The sequence below is a fragment of the Anastrepha obliqua genome, unplaced genomic scaffold (genome assembly GCF_027943255.1).
Source record: "Anastrepha obliqua isolate idAnaObli1 unplaced genomic scaffold, idAnaObli1_1.0 ptg000023l, whole genome shotgun sequence".
Classification (NCBI taxonomy): domain Eukaryota; kingdom Metazoa; phylum Arthropoda; class Insecta; order Diptera; family Tephritidae; genus Anastrepha; species Anastrepha obliqua.
The window spans coordinates 1,568,298-1,586,975 of NW_026562184.1; the positions used below are offsets into that span (position 1 = coordinate 1,568,298).

The 18,678-nt window shown below is 36.8% G+C and overlaps 1 protein-coding gene across 4 annotated transcripts in view; it reads right to left on the minus strand.

The window, feature by feature from the left end:
• Nucleotides 1-2,661: 2,661 nt before the first annotated feature.
• The window catches only part of LOC129251490 (ankyrin-3-like), a 191,539-nt gene continuing 175,522 nt past the window's right edge, over nucleotides 2,662-18,678 (minus strand). For 3 of the 4 annotated variants that reach the window (XM_054890825.1, XM_054890824.1, XM_054890823.1), the window contains 2 exons: nucleotides 5,049-5,115; nucleotides 2,662-4,990 (listed from right to left, as the gene is read on the minus strand). In XM_054890825.1, coding sequence (XP_054746800.1) covers nucleotides 4,393-4,990; nucleotides 5,049-5,115 — 665 coding nt within the window. In that variant the 3' untranslated portion in view covers nucleotides 2,662-4,392. The remainder of the gene's footprint in view (nucleotides 4,991-5,048; nucleotides 5,116-18,678) is intronic. The other variant, XM_054890822.1, reaches the window with a different exon arrangement.

Genomic DNA, 18,678 nt, shown 5'->3' on the forward strand with positions numbered 1-18,678 from the left:
CAATATCGGGTAATATCGTAAAAATTATGTCAAAGTTGAAAAAATAGAGAAAAAATAAAAAAATTCCAAATACTTCCGCCTACAGTCTCGTCAGTTGTCATTTCAGAAAAATTGTCAACACACTGTCAAAAAGGCTTGTTTTTGTTCTTTCGAATTACTATAAAAAAAAATTCGAAATCGGATGGAAATTGGCGAAGTTAGGAGTGATTCTTCACATCAACCTACTGAAAACGGTTTTATGGCCATAAAACGAGATTTGGGGGTGTATTGGAAATTTCTCCTCTACCATTTTTTTTAGTTTTACTATACCTACAAGTTGTACTAGGTCTCCATAAAAGTATAAAATTACTGTCGCACAATGTTTTCAATAATGTTAAGATCTGGGAATACAGTGGCCAAGCTAAAGTTTCATTGTTTTGGGACACAATCTAGGTTTTGAGCACACTTGGAGGGTGCGCTCTTTGGTGGAGGGTGCGCACTCATTTAAAGGTGATTTTTTTGTAATTTTGTAGGTTTTAGATGTGATACTTTTAGAGTAGCCCTTCGTTAGGTAAATTTACTTGCTGCATTGCCATTTCTTTTTTTTTTTTGCTGTGGGAAGGGCGGAATTTGATGCAATCGTAAAGATTTTGCGAGTTTCCTTTGGTGTCCAAGACATCGCAGTTCTGCCTTTGTAGTTCTTACCTTGTTTTACGTAAAGATCCACAAAGTTTGGATTTTCACCAATCTTTTTGGCAATTTAGCGACTTGAAAGTCCCTCTGAGGTCAAGATAGCGATTTGGCATTTTTTACGATCTGTTAAACCTTCCTGCTTTCCCATTTAATTAGAATTAATAAGTTTTCTACCAAACACAATGAATACTTCAAAAACAATTCCTTTTCACTGCGTTCATGAGCAAATAATGTACGCAAATTGAGTGCCTCTATTCAAGTAATCCAAGTTAAATGCAGTAAACAATTTTTTGATAGAAATTATGAGTGACAACTGATAGTATTGTTGTCTTTTTTAACGCTTGATTATTGCAGTGCTGCCATATTGGCATTTCTGAACGTTCTGTTTGCTATACAATTGTAGTTTGCGCGTCATGTCGCATTTACGAACACAGCCTGTATCTAGAAAAAAAATCCTGTCGCGAAATTCGCAAACTTGTCGATAAATCATGGTCCAGCGTTCGAAACATCATTATGCATTATTGCAATACTGGCCAAATAGCTCTGGAGAGCAGATCTGGTCGCCGAAAAACATTAACCGAACGACAGGAGCGAATTATGGAGTCCACGGTGGCACAAAATCCAAAAACTTCGGCTGTCAAATTGTGCAAGACTCTGCAAAATTCATTTGAAATCAATTTCAACCCCTATACTATTCGGAATACCCTACATAAGGCTGGGTATCATGACCGAGTTTCTGGGCACAAACTCTCCATTTCCAAGGTAAATAAGAAAAAGAGGCTAGAATTTGCTAAACAGCATTTAAATAAGCCCGATGCTTTTTGGAAAACCACCATATTTAATGATGAATCAAAACTCAATTTATTTGGGTCAGATGGAGCATAAAAGATTTGGCGAAAGCCAAATAAAGAGTTTGAAGAGAACAGCCTGCTCAAAACAGTTAAATACGGTGGAGAAAATGTGATAGTTTAGGGGTGTTTCGCGGCATTTGGTGTCGGAAAGCTCGTGTTCATAGATGAGGCAATGGAAAAGCATGTGTATCGCGACATTCTTAAAGAAAATTTAAGTCAAAGTGCCGAAAAACTGGGCTTTAATGGGACAACCTGGCAATTTTAACAAGATGATGGCCCAAAACATTCGTCTTATCTTGTGCAGGAGTGGTTGATATACCATAGCGAACAGCTCAAAACACACTCCCAATCGCCAGACTTAAATCCTATTGGGCATGTGTGGCATCGTCTGGAACGGAAGAAACGATCTCACCACATAACGTCAAGGATTCTCTAAAAGAGACAATGATTGATGAATGGAATAAAATAACACCTTCTGAAGCTTCAACTCTGGTAAATAGTATGAAGAGACGTTTGCAGGTCGTTATTCAGTCTAAAGGAGGATTAGCAGAATACAGCTGCAATGAAGCTAGCTTATTACGCGACCTGTGCCAATACTTTTTTGATGTGAATTCGTGCCTTATTTTACCTTTCAAGGTTGAGCTTGTAAACCTAAGTCAAAATTAATTTTTGTTTTTGTTCAGATATGTAATAAAAAAATACATTTAGAAAATACCGCTTTCTTTTTTTTATACTTTCATCATCAGAAGAGAAGTTTTAGCTCTGAGAACTTTGATTTTTCGAGTGTGCCAATACTTTTTTTACTCACTGTATATAGATATAGATAGCGTAGGTCTTGATGCTTACCCGATTAACAATTTTTCGTACTTACCAATAATATCGGCCATTTAAGCACTATTCCCATAAACTGTAGGGTAGTATTGTATGCTGCAACAGAAATCATAAAAAGGAAAAGTCCCTTTCATTATCCAACTTTTAAATAAATTGTACTCGAAAAATACCAAAAAATACTCTTTTTAACCAGGTCTGATGCTGAATTGGGATATTTACAGTAGAAGTTTTTTCCGAATGCTATATATTTTATTTTTGTTTTTTAGCCGGTACGCAAATTATTTTCACCATTCAAAATAAAAAAACATTTTCAAACTACATAATTACATTTTTTATTGTAAATAGAATATATCAGATTATAAGTTCAAACACACACGGAAATTCTAAGTGACATTTAATATTTCATTTAAACATCGTATGAGCGACCAAGATGTTAAAATTCCTTACAATATGAATTTCGTGAATCTATAAGTTTTTATTTAAATTACAATGCTATGCATTAGAGTTATAATAGGGGAAATGTATGGGTCAAAACTATTATTATTATTTTTTCACATTTTAGGTATCGATTCCATTCCACTTCTTAAATAAGTTCAAAGCCTAAAGCCTGCAATATTACATTTAGACTTTTAAACCTCTTATACCATATAAATATGTATAATATATATGGTACACCTTTTTTGGATGTTTGGCCGAGCTCCTCCTTCTATTTGTGGCGTGGGTCTTGATGTTGTTTCACAAATGGAGGGATTTACAGTTTTAAGCCGACTCCGAACGGCAAATGGTTTTTTATGAGCAGCTTTTTCATGGCAGAAATACACTTGGAGGTTTGCCATTTCCTGCCGAGGGGCGACCGCTGTTAGAAATAAACTTTTTCTACATTTTGGTTTTTCACGGATATTCGAACCAAAGTACTCCGAATTCTGAATGGTAGTCATGCACCACCCCATTCAGCTACGACGGTCGCCTCTTATGTAGTATATGTGTAATTGCGGTAGTCAAGAAAAAGGGTTTGAATATATATTATATTTAAGACACATACGATATACATATATGCAATTTTATATTGTACACAAATATTAAAAAGGTTCAGTTTACATATTTTCTGGAGCTCCTGCTTGAATTTAGCATCGTTTTGATAATGTAGACGAAATTAAGGAAAAGTTTTGGTTTATGGTATACAAAGACAAAAATTATCCGATTATGAGTAATTTAGTTATGAATAAGTTGCCTTGAAAAAACGATAGCAAACTTCAGCCATAATACTTTCAAAAGAATCCTTCTTTGCTCATATATAAAGTGATATTCAGACAGCATTGTCATAATAGCACATAAAAGCACCTATGAAGGTGAGTATAATGCTATTCGATGACCACAAAAGTTTACGTTCCACGGCATGCCACTAAATTGTAGCATATGGTTCAATACTTCAAAGTTATTTTCATATTGTCTTATAACGGATAAGACTAATCTGGGTGCATTCACTGTTCTAAAATCATTATTAATTTAAATGTCAGAGCGTAATAGGTTCGCAAAACCACATATATCTAATAAAATACATTTTTTTGGTGTCCTTCTTCATAAAACGCTCGTTAAGTGATTTTGTGTGAAAACAGTATATTTATTTCAAATATTAAAACACACTTTTTACGTGAATCGTTCAATAATTTGAAGCACTGCTTTGACTGGCTCATTTGGACGTTATGCGAACAGGAATACACGCTTATCTCTTGTAATAATTATAACAAAAGCACAACATGCTCAAAGTACAATTTTTTATACCATGTATTTTTTAAGTGGTGGGCTATGTGGTGAAGAAAGAAGAAAAGAAAATCATTTGACCAGCTACACTTATATTAAAAACTACTATTAGAAACTTATATTACGCATTGTAAATGGTTCCTTTTAAAAGTGTTATAAACATTTTTGAATACTACATTGTTTACCATATATCGATTATATTGGCTGAAAAATACATCATGAACATAACCCAATTTTAAACAAATGTTTGCCTCTTATATATTTCTATTTAACCTCTCTAGATCCTACTTACTTCTATTTCACCCTGCGTAACATTTTCTATAGCATTTGTATGGTCTTCCGATACCTCATGCTGCATTACATTGTGCTCGAGCGCAAGGTATTCAACTCCTATACTCGCCTTTACGGCTTCCATATTTGAAGAGTGATAATTTGGAAAATTAGGTATAGCTGTTTTGGCGGCGGTACTTGTATTAAATGTGGTAATAGGTAACGTTTCACTACTCGGAGCAGCTGAAATTATGGTTGGCGAGCAACTCAAGTTTTCCAACACATTGTCCATGTCAACTTGTAGCTCGTTAATTTTGCTAACAATCTGTCTGAGTAGAGCATCTTCTGGCTGCTTCTGGTTCAAGTCGATCTCGCTCGCTTTCCGCTCTTGTCCATCATTACAATGAGTTGTCGCACATATACCTTCGTACGGGTGTGGAGTTATATTAGTATCTGTTGTATTCATTACTCGTTGGATTTCAATATATTCAGCATCTTGAATTACAACATTCCCTTGCCTATTTTGTTTGTAAATAGGCGACACCTCCTCTTCGTTTCCAGCACTTGGGATATTAGTACATGTGGTTACAATTTTCCTGCCATCTCTGTAAAATTTCGTTCTGATTTTATTGTAATAATTTAATTGAAAAAGGCGGTACCTACCCTTCATTTCTTATTTCACGTAACATAGTGTTGATATCAGTGCATCGAATAATTGGATTAAGGGGACCTGCGAATTTAAACATACTTCAATGTTAATTTAAACTATACGAAAAAACGCTAATAGAAAATGTTTTTGTATTCCCCACATAGATAATTGCTTTAAGCAATATAATGAGGATCCTATTGAAAACATCTAATTGTTGCTCCTGTCGTAGCAGTTTCCAAATCTAGTCCAGTGCAGTGAAGTCATCGGTCGTCGTCGTCTATAACATCCAGCGGTAGGCTCAGAAAACAGGATATTTCGACAGGTGAGTGGCTTCCCAGATTTCGGTAACGGGCCCACTCTTCCTGCTTTCTACTTGTCACCTGCAGGCTTTTGAAGGTTTTAGGGTTTCTGAGACCAACTTTTATTGTTGTAGCAACTTACCAAACCCCGACAGTGCGATGAAGTCAGTGCCGGTCGACTTCGTCTAGCTCATCTTGCGGTAGGCCCAGGAAACATGCTGTATCGACAGGTTGGGTCTAGACGGACAGGGGGGTTAGTTGTAAACGTAGTAGGTAGGACTTTAGTCTGCTACAGTATCTGGAACGCAATTGAGCCAACGTTACGCGAGTCGCGCGTTCGTTCTCGTGCAGAAGTTCTTCGTCGGTAATAGGTGGTGGTTGGACTCCGATAACGGCGTTCAAGGGTCGGGAGTTTAGGAAGGTGGTGTCTCCCGATGAATGTCATTGAGCTTCTGTTTGTACACTTTCCGGTCCAGTAGTCGTAAGTGCGTTTTGCCCTGGATATCGTCAGAGTAGTTGAAGATACGAGCCTGGGAGGTGGCTCAGGGTCTAGCAAGTGTCTGCAGAAATGATAGCCCTAGCAGAAACTCCTGAGCATTTTATTGTGCTCCTTGACGGGGAGCATTCAAACCTCATTGTAGTATTTTAACATGTCTGTAGCTTTATCCACTGCGAATCAATTTGATCTTTAGCTGTAGTTTGACCTCCTTCATCCAGGTGGTGAAGAAGAGGGTCGACGTTGGATTTAGTGGTGGAAAGTTGGAGATTTCTCGCAGTGAGAAAGACTGGTGAAGTAATCGATATTTTGCCGCACAGACCATCATTTCATTGCCTGACACCAATATCGAACAATCGTGAGCATAGGAGATCAGGGAGACTCCCTCTAGTGGTAGGGGCAGCTTCGATATGTAGAAGCTGAAAAGCAAGAACGATAGGACACCACCCTGTGGAGTCTTTCAGCAGGAATGAACCGAGCCGTAGCAGCTGTAAGCACCTTACGGAATGCGCGTATCTCTACGCATACCTTGGTGGGGAAGAGAGTGGGAGAGCGAGAAAAGTGTTTTCGGAAAATTCAACGAAGCCGGCCCAATTAGGTTTGTTAAAGTTAACGTATTACCCTTGATTCGGGGAACCGAAGTTGGCAGGTCTCTCAGTTGATAATGGGCAGATAGTCTGAAGTCAATTATAGCATAGGTCGCTCGGATATGCTATTTATCAGACCAGCGCTAGGAATTGTTAGGTCAGGCGAGCTGCTGCAATTACCCATTATCCTGCGGGGGGCGTCGACGTTCACTGTGGAGAATGTTGAATCGTCTATTTGCTCTAGTGTTGTTCCCTACGATAGTTTGGCAGGCTTGTGTGCGCCTACAAGTCACCTACAACCAATCGGTTTTCACGACTAATGAGCACACTAATTTCAGAGTGATATCATATCGGGCAGCAATTGACAGGGGGTAGGCCATCACCACGGTCTCGCTCGCGATCTTGTCTGTGCACGTTATAGCCCTCTCTGGTTATCAGGATTCCATGTCGGCTTATGAAATCATTTACCTCATCAATCTTGCTCATGAGCCTGTTGCAGCTGAACTGAAGGAGGTTAAGGGTCCTCGGGATGGCGGTCGCTATTCGGGGTGTGAGAGACGCTTGATGTTGTCTGCGTTGGCCCTGCTGTGCTTTCCGCTGTTGTTGTTGCAGCCTGATGGTGGTGGGCAGGCGCACCACAATGGGCGGTTGCGAGTACAAAGCTCTACAGCAAGGATCAACGTAAGCACGTGTCTAGTTTCGGGTGGTGAGTTGGCCAGAGCGCCTCCGAAAATGGAACCAGCCATTGCAGAAATTGCATTTGACTGATGGCAGATTCCGAGGTACTCTTGTCTGAAACACGGAACAGACTCTGCGGGGACTAAAAGCTGCACGGAAGTTGGTTTGAGAAGCAGGAGGGGGCTGGCCACCGTCATTGCTGGAGAAAGTAAGTGGTAGCATAGTTTTTGGAATCCGGAGAACGCAATAAGAAATGTCGGCTAAAAGAACTTGCGCATCTCTGTGGATCCGATGAAATACAATCACCGAATTTGATTGCCACACTGGGATTATGATACGTATGCTTGAAAAGGGACTTTACCGTGAACCAGAGCTTACTCACATAAGGGCAGAAGTTTTAGGTATTCATATGCTCAACCCATTTTGTTTGATTTAGGCAAATGTAAGGTTAGGCGAGCTATTGCAGTTATCCAATATCATTAGAGGTGCCGTTGTGATTGTTGTTCTTCTTCCTTCTCAGCTAATAAAGGGTGATCAGATTGGAGGGTTTTTCTGACAGATCACCCGTGACTACTATCAAACTAAATACAATACTCATTGACATTCTATCATGGAAAGACTTACGCCTATACAAATTTACAAATCGTACATTTTTATTACGAAAATCGACGCTCTGTGATAAGTGTTCATCGCGCGCACAGGCCAACTTATGATGTTCAGCAATGACGGCCTAAAAAGGGCCTGTGTCTACGTCAATAAGCAAAATTCCAGTATTGGGGCTAGAGAGTAAGCTATTCAAAAACAGCCATTACTTCCATTGAAGACAACCGTTTGGTGCAACCTATGGGCTGAAGGAATCATCGGCCCATAAGTTGGCGTCAATGTAACAGTGAATGGCGAACGCTATCGCCCCATGATAAACGACATTTGGTACCAACAAGACTTCGTAACTCGTCATACCGACTTTGAAACAATGGATTTACTATGTCGTCGCAGTCGTTGGCCACCACGATCTTGTTATATCACACTTTTGGACTTTTATTTGTGGAGGTATGCAAAGTCTAAATACTTTGTGGATAAATAGGCTTCGATTAAAGCATTGGAAGCCAACATTACTAAAGTTATTCACGAGATACTGGCCGACGTTCTCCTGCGAATCATTCAAAATTAGTGTTTAGGGATGGCTGAATCATGATGCAGTTGAGGCCAACATTTGAAAAGGATTATCTTAAAAAAATAAATATCATGAAAGGTTATACACAAAAATAATAAAAATAAATGAATTTTCGTTATTTTATTTTATTTTAAAATCCAATACCTGTAAATTGATCACCCTCTAGCTGTCCTCTGCCCTCATTTGGCAGGCTAGAGTGCCAGATATCTTAATGGTTAATGAAGTCACCAATTGCCTATCGGTTTTCATCTCGTATGTCAGGGTCATATCCTGGACGGATGCAGGGCTCTACAGAAAGGGCCATAGCATCTCCCAAAATAGCTGCAGCTGTTGATTGGATGAGAGAGAAGGGGAGTTATGTTGCTCTGGTGAGATACAGAAAACCGGGAAGGCTCCGTTTTGGGCTTCTTAGAAGAGGCTCTGGCGCGGTGAACGAAGTTGAATCCGTAAAGGAAGCGAAAGCGCAATTTATACCACGGTACCTACAGTCAAGAGCAAGTTTTGAACCCGAAAACTAGCAAAATTAAGGCCGACGCTTCGATTATTGTCAAGTTAACCTCTCCTAATTTACGCAAATAAATGATTGACCAAAGCAGGACACGCATTGCTAAAAACTGCGTTGTGATTAAAAAAAAATACAAAAATATTTTCAGTTTTCTCAAGGCGCAGACAAATCTTCATAATTCTCTCTGTCCTAGCGATGCACTTGATTATGTGCCATCTATGAAAATGGTGAGAAATTTAGTTGGAACCGACGAACAGAATCTAATTTTTCGCAGCGATATTTAAATTATTAATTTTTCGTTTCCTTGTTGTTAATTTTCTGACATTTCCAATTACAAATTTTTCTTTTGTTGTGTTATTCCAAAATGTTGATATAATATTACTTTTAGATCTATTACACTGTGCGACAGTGATATTATACTTTTATGGAGACCTAGTACAACTTGTAGGTATAGTAAAACCAGAGAATGTTAATGCAATGAGAAGGAGCAAATGTTAAAAGAGCTTTTTTCGAGTTCTAATTTGTAGATTCATAATAAGGTCATTTCAAATTCAACTTTCCTCACGAGTGGCGAATTGCAGATATTTAACACGCAAGTGGAGGGTTTCTATATTTACTTACCACGCTAGGACAGCAATTCAGATTTTTTCTGCGTTTACCAAACTACTGAGGAAGTTCATAAGATTTTTCGGCACACTACTAAGGAAATCGAAGCGAATAAATTTGCGATTAAGAAGGTCGCGCGGCAGTTAGTTTGTGGTGCAGAAGCTAAAGTCGACGGAATTATTCGTTTTGTTTTTTGGCACGTATATAATTCAGGTTCAAGTCCTGAAGTCATATTTTTTTTCTTGCACATTTTTTTTTACAATTCAAACCAGGAAAGTTTGGTAAAATTTTTGAGTTTATTTTAATTAAAATTTCTTTAAAATACTGTTTTTTTTTGTATTTCATAAATGGAAATTTCTTTTCGGTATAAAATAGTTCATACTGGATATGACCTGATTTTTATATAAATCAATCAAAACAGAAAATATGTACATATGTATTTAATCTCTTTCATCAAATCCAAATTATATTGATGAGAAAATATCATTCTAATATCCGTCCAGAAAGCCAAACGCGCATACACACATACATATGCATATAATTACGCATACAAACTTTCAACTAACGCAGAATATGTGCATATAAAACTGCGAATCGAATAAATGAGTGATTTAGAAAAGTTCATTACTAATTGTAGTTTAGCACAATCGTGAAAGACGTGTCGTGTATGCAGTACATCGTCCCACGTTTGACTTAGGTTCAAATCCTGTACCCACTTTTCTTTGTTCGATATTTTTATTTCATTTTTTATATTTGGTTTAATTAGAATTGATTTTAAATAGTGTATTCAGCTTTTCTAATACCTGTTTTTTATAAATTTATTTTCTATATAACATTATTAATACTTCATTTGAATTAATTTATATGTAAAACAGCCATAATGGCAATCATATGAATATGCATTCCTATATTTAATCTCTTCAGTCAAATCTGAACTGCTTACATACACATATTGATGAGAAAATATTCTAATATCCATGGATGCATCCAGAAAGTCAAACGCGCATAAACGCATATGTATACAAATATATACAAACCTTCAACGAACGCAAAATGTATGCATATAAAAAATAACAACTGCGACCGTCTTCTTGTCGTCAGTGAAAAGATGGGATATGTATACCCTATGAGCAAAAAGAACCGGGAAGGTGATGTTTACTGTTTTCTTCGATTTCCAAGGCATAGTCCACCATGAGTACCTTCCATCGGGCCAGACAGACAATAGAGAATATTATTTATCCGTTTTGAAACCTTAGAGAGATGCTGTGTGTTGCAAACCGCCGGAAATGTGAGCAAACAATTCTCAGATTTTGCATGAAGATAACGCGCCATCGCACTGATCAAAGAGAATACAAATCGGCCTGCCGGGGGTGTTTGGAGGAGTGGGTTAAACGTTGGCACATGTGTGTTGCTTCAGACGGGTCATATTTTAAAGGAGATAATATAAATTTGCCTTAAATTTAACTCTGTTTTGTTTAATTTAAACATTCCCGGTACTTTCTGATCATAAGGTACATATATGCGGCTTTGCGGACAGCAATGTGTGATTCGCTGGAAGTGGCATTAACTCGCGACTGTCGCACAGTTAGAAGACATATTTACATACATATAAGGGTGCATACATACATACGGAGCCGCGGCCACTCGACATGACAAAAATTTAAGATTTATCAAATATTGGCAAATAATTCCACGCGAAATATTCCAATATTGACTATTTTCGAATGGTCGCGAAAATTGGCATATGGGCGGCTCGTTTTATGAATGACATTGAAATATGAGCTCGAACTTATGAATGAACTTTTTGTTTTTGTTCTAAATTGTCAGCGCCGTCGCTGATAGAATCATGGCCGCGGCGACTGCGTCTACGAATGTATTTTGTTTTTGTAGTCGCTAGGCTTAGATTTTAGCTTTGGGCGACATGCGCATGTGAGGTATGTGTTTTTGTTGTGTTCTAGAACATTTTAGAATGTGTGGTGGCAAAGCGGCCATCGCGTTGCGCTTGCTGTTGCTTTTGCGTCTATCAAAGTATTGTGTTTTTGTAAGTATAATATTAGGAATATCGACTGGTGAAAGACAAAAGTACACGGAAGCAAGAAGGGAGCGCTGTGCTCGCGCATATATGCATGAATGTATGAACGTGCATGGATGTTGTAACATATGAATACAATTATTTTGTAGGAAGTTTAGAAGGCAAGTAGGTATACTCGTATATGTATGTATATATGCTAGGGCATAAAGTGGGTATATATACATACATAGAGCAGAATTGTTTTTGCACTTGTTAGGAAGAAACTAGTTCACTAGTGCGTATGTGTATTTGATTTCTTGTAAGAATGTGATGTGCTGTGACATGTGTACATATGTACATAAGTCAAGGTTATTTGGGCATACTTTGCATATGTGATATGATGTTCTTGCGCTTGTGCATTATTGTTTTTCATATACAAATGTACATACCTACATATGTATGTAAATGCTGTCGAATACATAAACTATAAATTGACATACAATATAAAATAAGTGTTGATTTATCTTAAACCGTTCTTTTTTTCTGAATGCAAATACCTCCTATTGACATGTACATACATATTATGTACTTATGTATATTTCATATACCATCATTTATTTACATATAAAGTATACGTTCATTTATATACATATGTGTGTAATGAAAAACTTCATGAATTACTTTCAGAACTTTATTAAAATTTATTCGCGTCGCGCGCATGCACAAAACCTTTTGTTCACAACGCAGGCGCAGAAATAAACGCTCTGCGTATTTATCCTCCCCACGTGACTCGCCATCAATTCTCGGTGCAAATTTTTTTTTTTTTTGTTTTTAAATTTTTTTTTTAATGTAATCGTAAAAAAATTTGTAATAAATTTTATGTATCCGCTTATCATTTCAAAAGTAACAAAATGGTAAAAAAATAAGCAGTGGAAGAAATAAACGCACCGCCTATTTTTCCTCGCCACATGTTAGACTCGAGTTCAATTCCCGGCGCAAACTTTTTTTTATAAATTTTATTTTTTAAAATCGTTTTTTTTTTTAATGTATTATAATTGAAAAAAAAAAAATTTTATGTAATAAATTTTACGTATTCGCTTATTATTTAGAAAAAAAAAAAAAAAAAAAGTACAAATTTAATTGGTTTAATGTCGAGGTGAGAAATGTGTTGTGTGTTGAGGTGAAAGATGTGTGGTGTTTCTAATTTTTGTGTGGGCAAAAGTCAGTGAGGTGTCTATAAACTCGGTGTGCTAAATGACCTTATTACGAATCTTTCAAATCTCAATTGTACTAAAAAAAGCTCACAGTAACATTTGCACCTTCTCATTGCATTAACATTCTCTGGTAAAACTAAGAAAAATGGTAGAGGAGAAATTTCCAATACACCCCCAAAATCTCATTTTATGGCCATAAAACCGTTTTTCAGTAGGTTGATGTGAAGAATCATTCCTAACTTCGCCAATTTCCATCCGATCTCGAATTTTTTTTTTATAGTAGTTCGAAAGGACAAAAACAAGCCTTTTTGACAGTGTGTTGACAATTTTTCTGAAATGACAACTGACGAGACTGTAGACGGAAGTATTTGGAATTTTTATATTTTTTCTCTATTTTTTCAACTTTGACATAATTTTTACGATATTATCCGATATTGAGGATTTTTTTTAGTACACTACTGTTATAGTAAATTTAATTTTGCGTCGAATGAGCTATATTTGACTGTAATTGAATTAAAATTAATAGAGTTGTGTGAGTTTTAAGAATTTAACCACGCTTTTAACTCTAATTTGAATTATTCTATTTGTATCTTAATTTTTGATTTAATTCTGTTCTGAGGTAGTTGACTATGATTGATCGTTCGATTTGCTATTACTTCATTATAGATCTCTTTGTGATAACATTTATTTTCTACTTTTTAGTTCGATTAGCAATAAAAGCGCGTTTTTTAGTTTTTTTTTTAATATTTTTTATTTTCTACTTTTTAGTTCGATTAGCAATAAAAGCGTGTTTTGTAGTTTTTTTTTTAACTAGTTTTTTTAACTTCCTAACACTTTACTTAATGTAGAAATTTTAAGTTTAGTTATGTTAAGTCATTGATTTTGTATGAGTTTACGTGAAAAAATCTGTGTATGCCGGGTTCCGATTGCTATTTGGGAATCCTAAAACTCTTTTTTATCGATTGAAAATCTAAAGCTTTGCAGTTATCGACCTTCATACAGAAGTAATCGGAAGAGAGAACTTCGTTCTCGGAGAAGGAACCTGAGAAACGGTTACCCCATCCAAGGAAGGCAACGGGCGCGCAAATTACCCACTCCCGAAATATAGAGATAACAACAGAATATACTGACATAATTAACATTCAACAGACTTTTTTCCATTAAATAGTTAATTGAAGGTCGAGATTCGTTTTTATGAATGAAAATTATTGTTATCATTGCAGTCAGTGAATTAATGATTCGATATATTCGTGTTATATTTAATTCCTTTCTTATCGACTGTGAGTCTAACGCTATGCAGTTATCGGCCGTGATAAAGAAGTAATCGGGATGAAGAACTTATTTCGTGGAGGGAGCCTGAGAAACGGCTACCCCACTCCTGAAACGGAGAGGTAACAACAAAATATACTGACATAATCAATATGTTACATACTTTTTACCATATAGATCATTGATTGAAGGTACAAGGTTCGACCTTATTGTTTTCATTTAGTCAGTGATTTATAGTCCGATTTAATTGTGTTATATTTAATTCTTTCTTTACCGACTATATGTCCAAAGATAGGCCAGCATTGGCCTTGACACAGAATAGATACTCTCAGCACTGAAAAAGGAGACCGTGGATTATATTGACACAATCAAAACGGGATGTAAAGTTCCAGTTTGGTTTTTTTAGTTCATTTTTGTTGTGAATTGTACTTGAATCGATAAAATTTTATAAATGAAATTATACAATAGTAATGATAAATTCATTTTTTAATTGCCAAAATTTTGTTCCGTAAAATAATTTCAAAATTTATGTTTTGATTATTTTATTGTAATTAACAAAATTACATCTTATATGAAAATTATTTCATCTTATATGAAAATTGAATAGAGTAAATTTACGTGTATGAGACTTGTAGTATCTACGGATGTGTAGAGACTATACAAAGTGAGAATGCAACTACCCTGAAAACGTTTTAGCCTTCTATTCGTACTGCAGTGCCGCGTGCCCGAGGAAGTTCGAATTCGAAAGAGTAAGTCGTAGACTCCCGAAATCAGTAAGAGTAACTCGGAGAGTGCAGGCATGCGCAGACCGCGCGTTAGCTCTGTCTTTCTTACTCTTCTACAGAAGATCTAAAAAGGAAATATTAGTCCTGGCAATCCTAATAAGGATAATGAAAAACTTTTATCAAATTATTGCATTGTCATCGGTCCTTGATAGGTGTGCAAACTTCCAAGTCGCTCAGATTTTTAGAAGCCAGTGAAAATTAAGCTCAAAGATTCCGTTACATTCATTCATAAATACATACATACATATATACATGTATACAACCCGAGCTAATAAAAGCGTGTTAAAAATACAACCACTTTTAAATAATTTTATCCCAAAGTTTCAGGCGTGTTACAAACCAAATGGTAAAATTTCTTTCGACGAATGCATAATTCTATGGCGAGAGCGGCTATGCTTTAGGACGTACAATCCGGACAAAATTATGAAATATGGATTACTAGTACGCGGAGTCTGCGAAAGCAAATCTGGTTATATAAGGTTGTCAAAAAAGTCTTGCGGTATTTTTATTGAATTTTCAATTGTTCATAAAATTGGTTATAATAATGCGATTTAAGTCAAATATGCGCCGTTTTGTTCAATGACGAGTTCCCAACGAGATGCCAACTTCATAATGTCCCTCTTATAGAAGCTCGCTTCCCTATTGTCAAAAAACTCGGAGAGCCAGTTTTCACAGGACTCTCTTGTGGACAACTTCCGACTACCAAGCTCGTTCGCCATGGACAGAAATAGGTGGTAATCACTTGGTGCGAGATTCGGACTATACGGTGGATGCAAAAGAACCTCCCATCCGAGCTCCCGGAGCTTCTGGCGCGTCACCAAAGATGTGTGTGGCCTGGCGTTGTCCTGATGGAAGACAATTCGGCCTCTGTTGATCAAAGATGGCCTCTTCTGCATGAGTGCTGCATTCAAGCGGTCCAGTTGTTGGCAGTACAGGTCCGAATTGAGCGTTTGGCCATGGGGGAGCAGCTCATAGTGGATGATTCCCTGCCAATCCCACCAAACACACAGAAGAACCTTCTTGGCCGTCAATCCAGGCTTGGCCACCGTCTGGGCAGCTTCACCGCTTTTCGACCATGACCGTTTGCGCTTCACGTTGTCGTAAGTGACCCACTTTTCATCGCCAGTCACCATCCGCTTCAAAAACGGGTCGATTTTGTTGCGATTCAGAAGCGATTCGCATGCATCCATACGGGCAAAAATGTTTTTTTGCGTCAAGTCGTGTGGCACCCATACATCGAGCTTCTTTTTGAATCCAGGCTTCTTCAAATGGTTTATAACGGTTTGATGACTCATGCCCAGCTCTTGGCCGATGCTACTGCTGCTACTATGCCGGTCTCTTTCGATCAATTCAGCGATTTTATCGAAATTTTTGACGACAGGCCTTCCGGACCGTGGCGCATCTTCGATCACCTCTGCACCAGAACGAAAACGTTGAAACCATCGTTGTGCGGTGGAAATGGAAACTGTATCGGGTCCATAAACTGCACAAATTTTATTGGCAGCATGAGATGCATTTTTGCCTTTATCGTAGTAGTACTGTAACATATGCCGTATTTTCTCTTTATTTTGCTCCATGTTTGCGACGCTATAACTCACGAACGACTAAAAGCAAACAGCAATTAATTAAACACGTGTTAGCACGTGAAAAGAGCTTTCCAAAACGCTCTAGCGTGAACCGATGCGACGAATACAACTAGAACTACGCGCTTGCAAAGACAAGCTTGCGGAAATACCGCAAGACTTTTTTGACAACCTTATATTATAAACATTGAAATATACTCAGGAATTGGCAAAAAATTAGAGGACACTATGCTTTCTGTTTTACGTCCAGTTTTTGATAAGTGACACCATCTATATCAAGACAATTATTACAATTGTGTTAAAACTGCTGAATTGTTGTTAAAAAAGAAAATAAGAGTGAGTGAAACCGTAAGATTAAATAGAAGTTTTCCTACAAAGCTAAAAAATTGTATAGGAAAAATGAAGTATGTTTTCGTCGAAAAGATGACGTTCTCCTACTCATATTACATAACAACATATCCGGCAAGTTAAAATGATAAGTACAATCCATAGCGCAGATATTATAACAACTAATAAACTAGATAGAAAAACTAAGAAATATATCAAAAAACCTTTGTGCAATAACAGAGTACAACAAACATATAAAAGGCGTTGATCGGGCAGATCAATACCTTTCTTACTACGCAATACTTCGAAAAACTGTAAAATGGACAAAGAAAACGAAAATGTATATCATAAACATTTAACAATTTTACTATGTTTAATGCAGTAAATCAAACCAAAAAGAAAAACTACAAGGACTATTTCTTGTCTGTAGCAATAATATGGACAACTGCAGAAATTGATTAAGAACAACCAACCCCATCAAGAGGCACTGTTGCAACCATATACCAGCCTGGTAGATTGTCCGGAAACATGAAACAGCACACCCCTTAAGATATAAAAGCAAAAGCAAAGAAACAATTTCCCACAAGAGTATGTCATGTTGGAAAATCTCACAATAAAAGAAGCGAAACACGATATATCTGTAATTTTTGTAAAGTACCATTACACAAAGGTAACTGTTTTACAAAATATCATAGAATAAAAAACTATTAGACTTACTCTAACTAAATAAAAAAAGATGTCTTCAAATATATATATTATTAGATTTCAAAAAGTAATTTTCAGGTCTAAAATCACCGGTCTTTTAGTAAACTTCAGCAAGATTGCCGGGAGGCATTGTGTTAACTTCGCTTTACCGTTATCTCTGCTTTGCAATAATCACTTTATGCTTTGGTTTTATCATTAAGTAAACAATTTTTGTTTTATTCGGACTTCAATTTTAAATACTGTGTTTTTAAAATGCCTGACAAAAGATTTCTTATTGCGCGATTATTATATTATAATTACCACTTTGGTAAAAGTGTTCAGGAATTGTCTGACATGTTTTCGGTAACACTTCAGACCGTTTATAATGTTATATGTAAACAACGCGGAAAAAGAGGGTAGATTAGAACAAAAGCGTGCAGGGCAGGTGGACCTAAAACTAAAATTATTGGATTAAAATCCGAGAATTTCCTTGAGAACGCTTGCAAAGAAGCTTAACGAAGAGTGTGGTATTGTTGTCTCTCATGAATCAGTGCGTCAAGGCATTCTGCACTACAAATATTCATCGAGATCAGCACGCAAGAGACTATTGATATCTGCACAAAATGCGGAACGCCTGTCTTTTTCTTTGAATCACATTTCCGAACCAGAAGATTATTGGGATAACGTTATATTTTGCGATGAGACAGAGATAATGCTGTAGTACAACGTTGGACCGACTAGAGTATGACGCAAGCCCTTGACATAAAATCCAAATATATGTAATTCATATGATTAAATTTTCCATTATGGTTTGGGAGCGCATTTGAAGGAAAGAAGTAGAAGACTTTTCGTTTATTGACGGCACAATGGACGCCAAACAATATTTAAATATATTGAAAATAAACTAAAACAAAATTAGTGGGCAGTGCTGAAAAAATTGGGTTTATAACTAATATTAAACCAAATTTTCAATTTTACCAAGATAACGATCCAAAGCAAAAAGAGCATAGTGTGCAGAAGTTATAAATACACCGACCCAGAGTCCCGACATAAACCTGATTGAAAATTTGTGAGCCCTTTTGAAGAAAAGTACATATAGTAGTGTATTACTCATTGACTACTTTTATATGAATGACTTAAGGTGAACTTTATTATATCACCAATTACCCATACTTTCTTTTTCCAAACATAACTTAATTTTCTTGACGTTTGACTTCTCAATGACTGACAATTGGTGTCAGAAGAGGGCTGGTTGAATAAAGTCTCAAGAACAGGGTCGTGAAAAAGACAAAGCTAAACGAACTCAAGGGTCAGAAGCTTAAGAAAAAGTTGGAACAGCGTGGCTTGTTAACTACTGAGAACAAGGCAGAATTACAAATACGGCTGCGCGAAGCTATGGAGGTAGCGGGCGTCGATGTAGACGAAT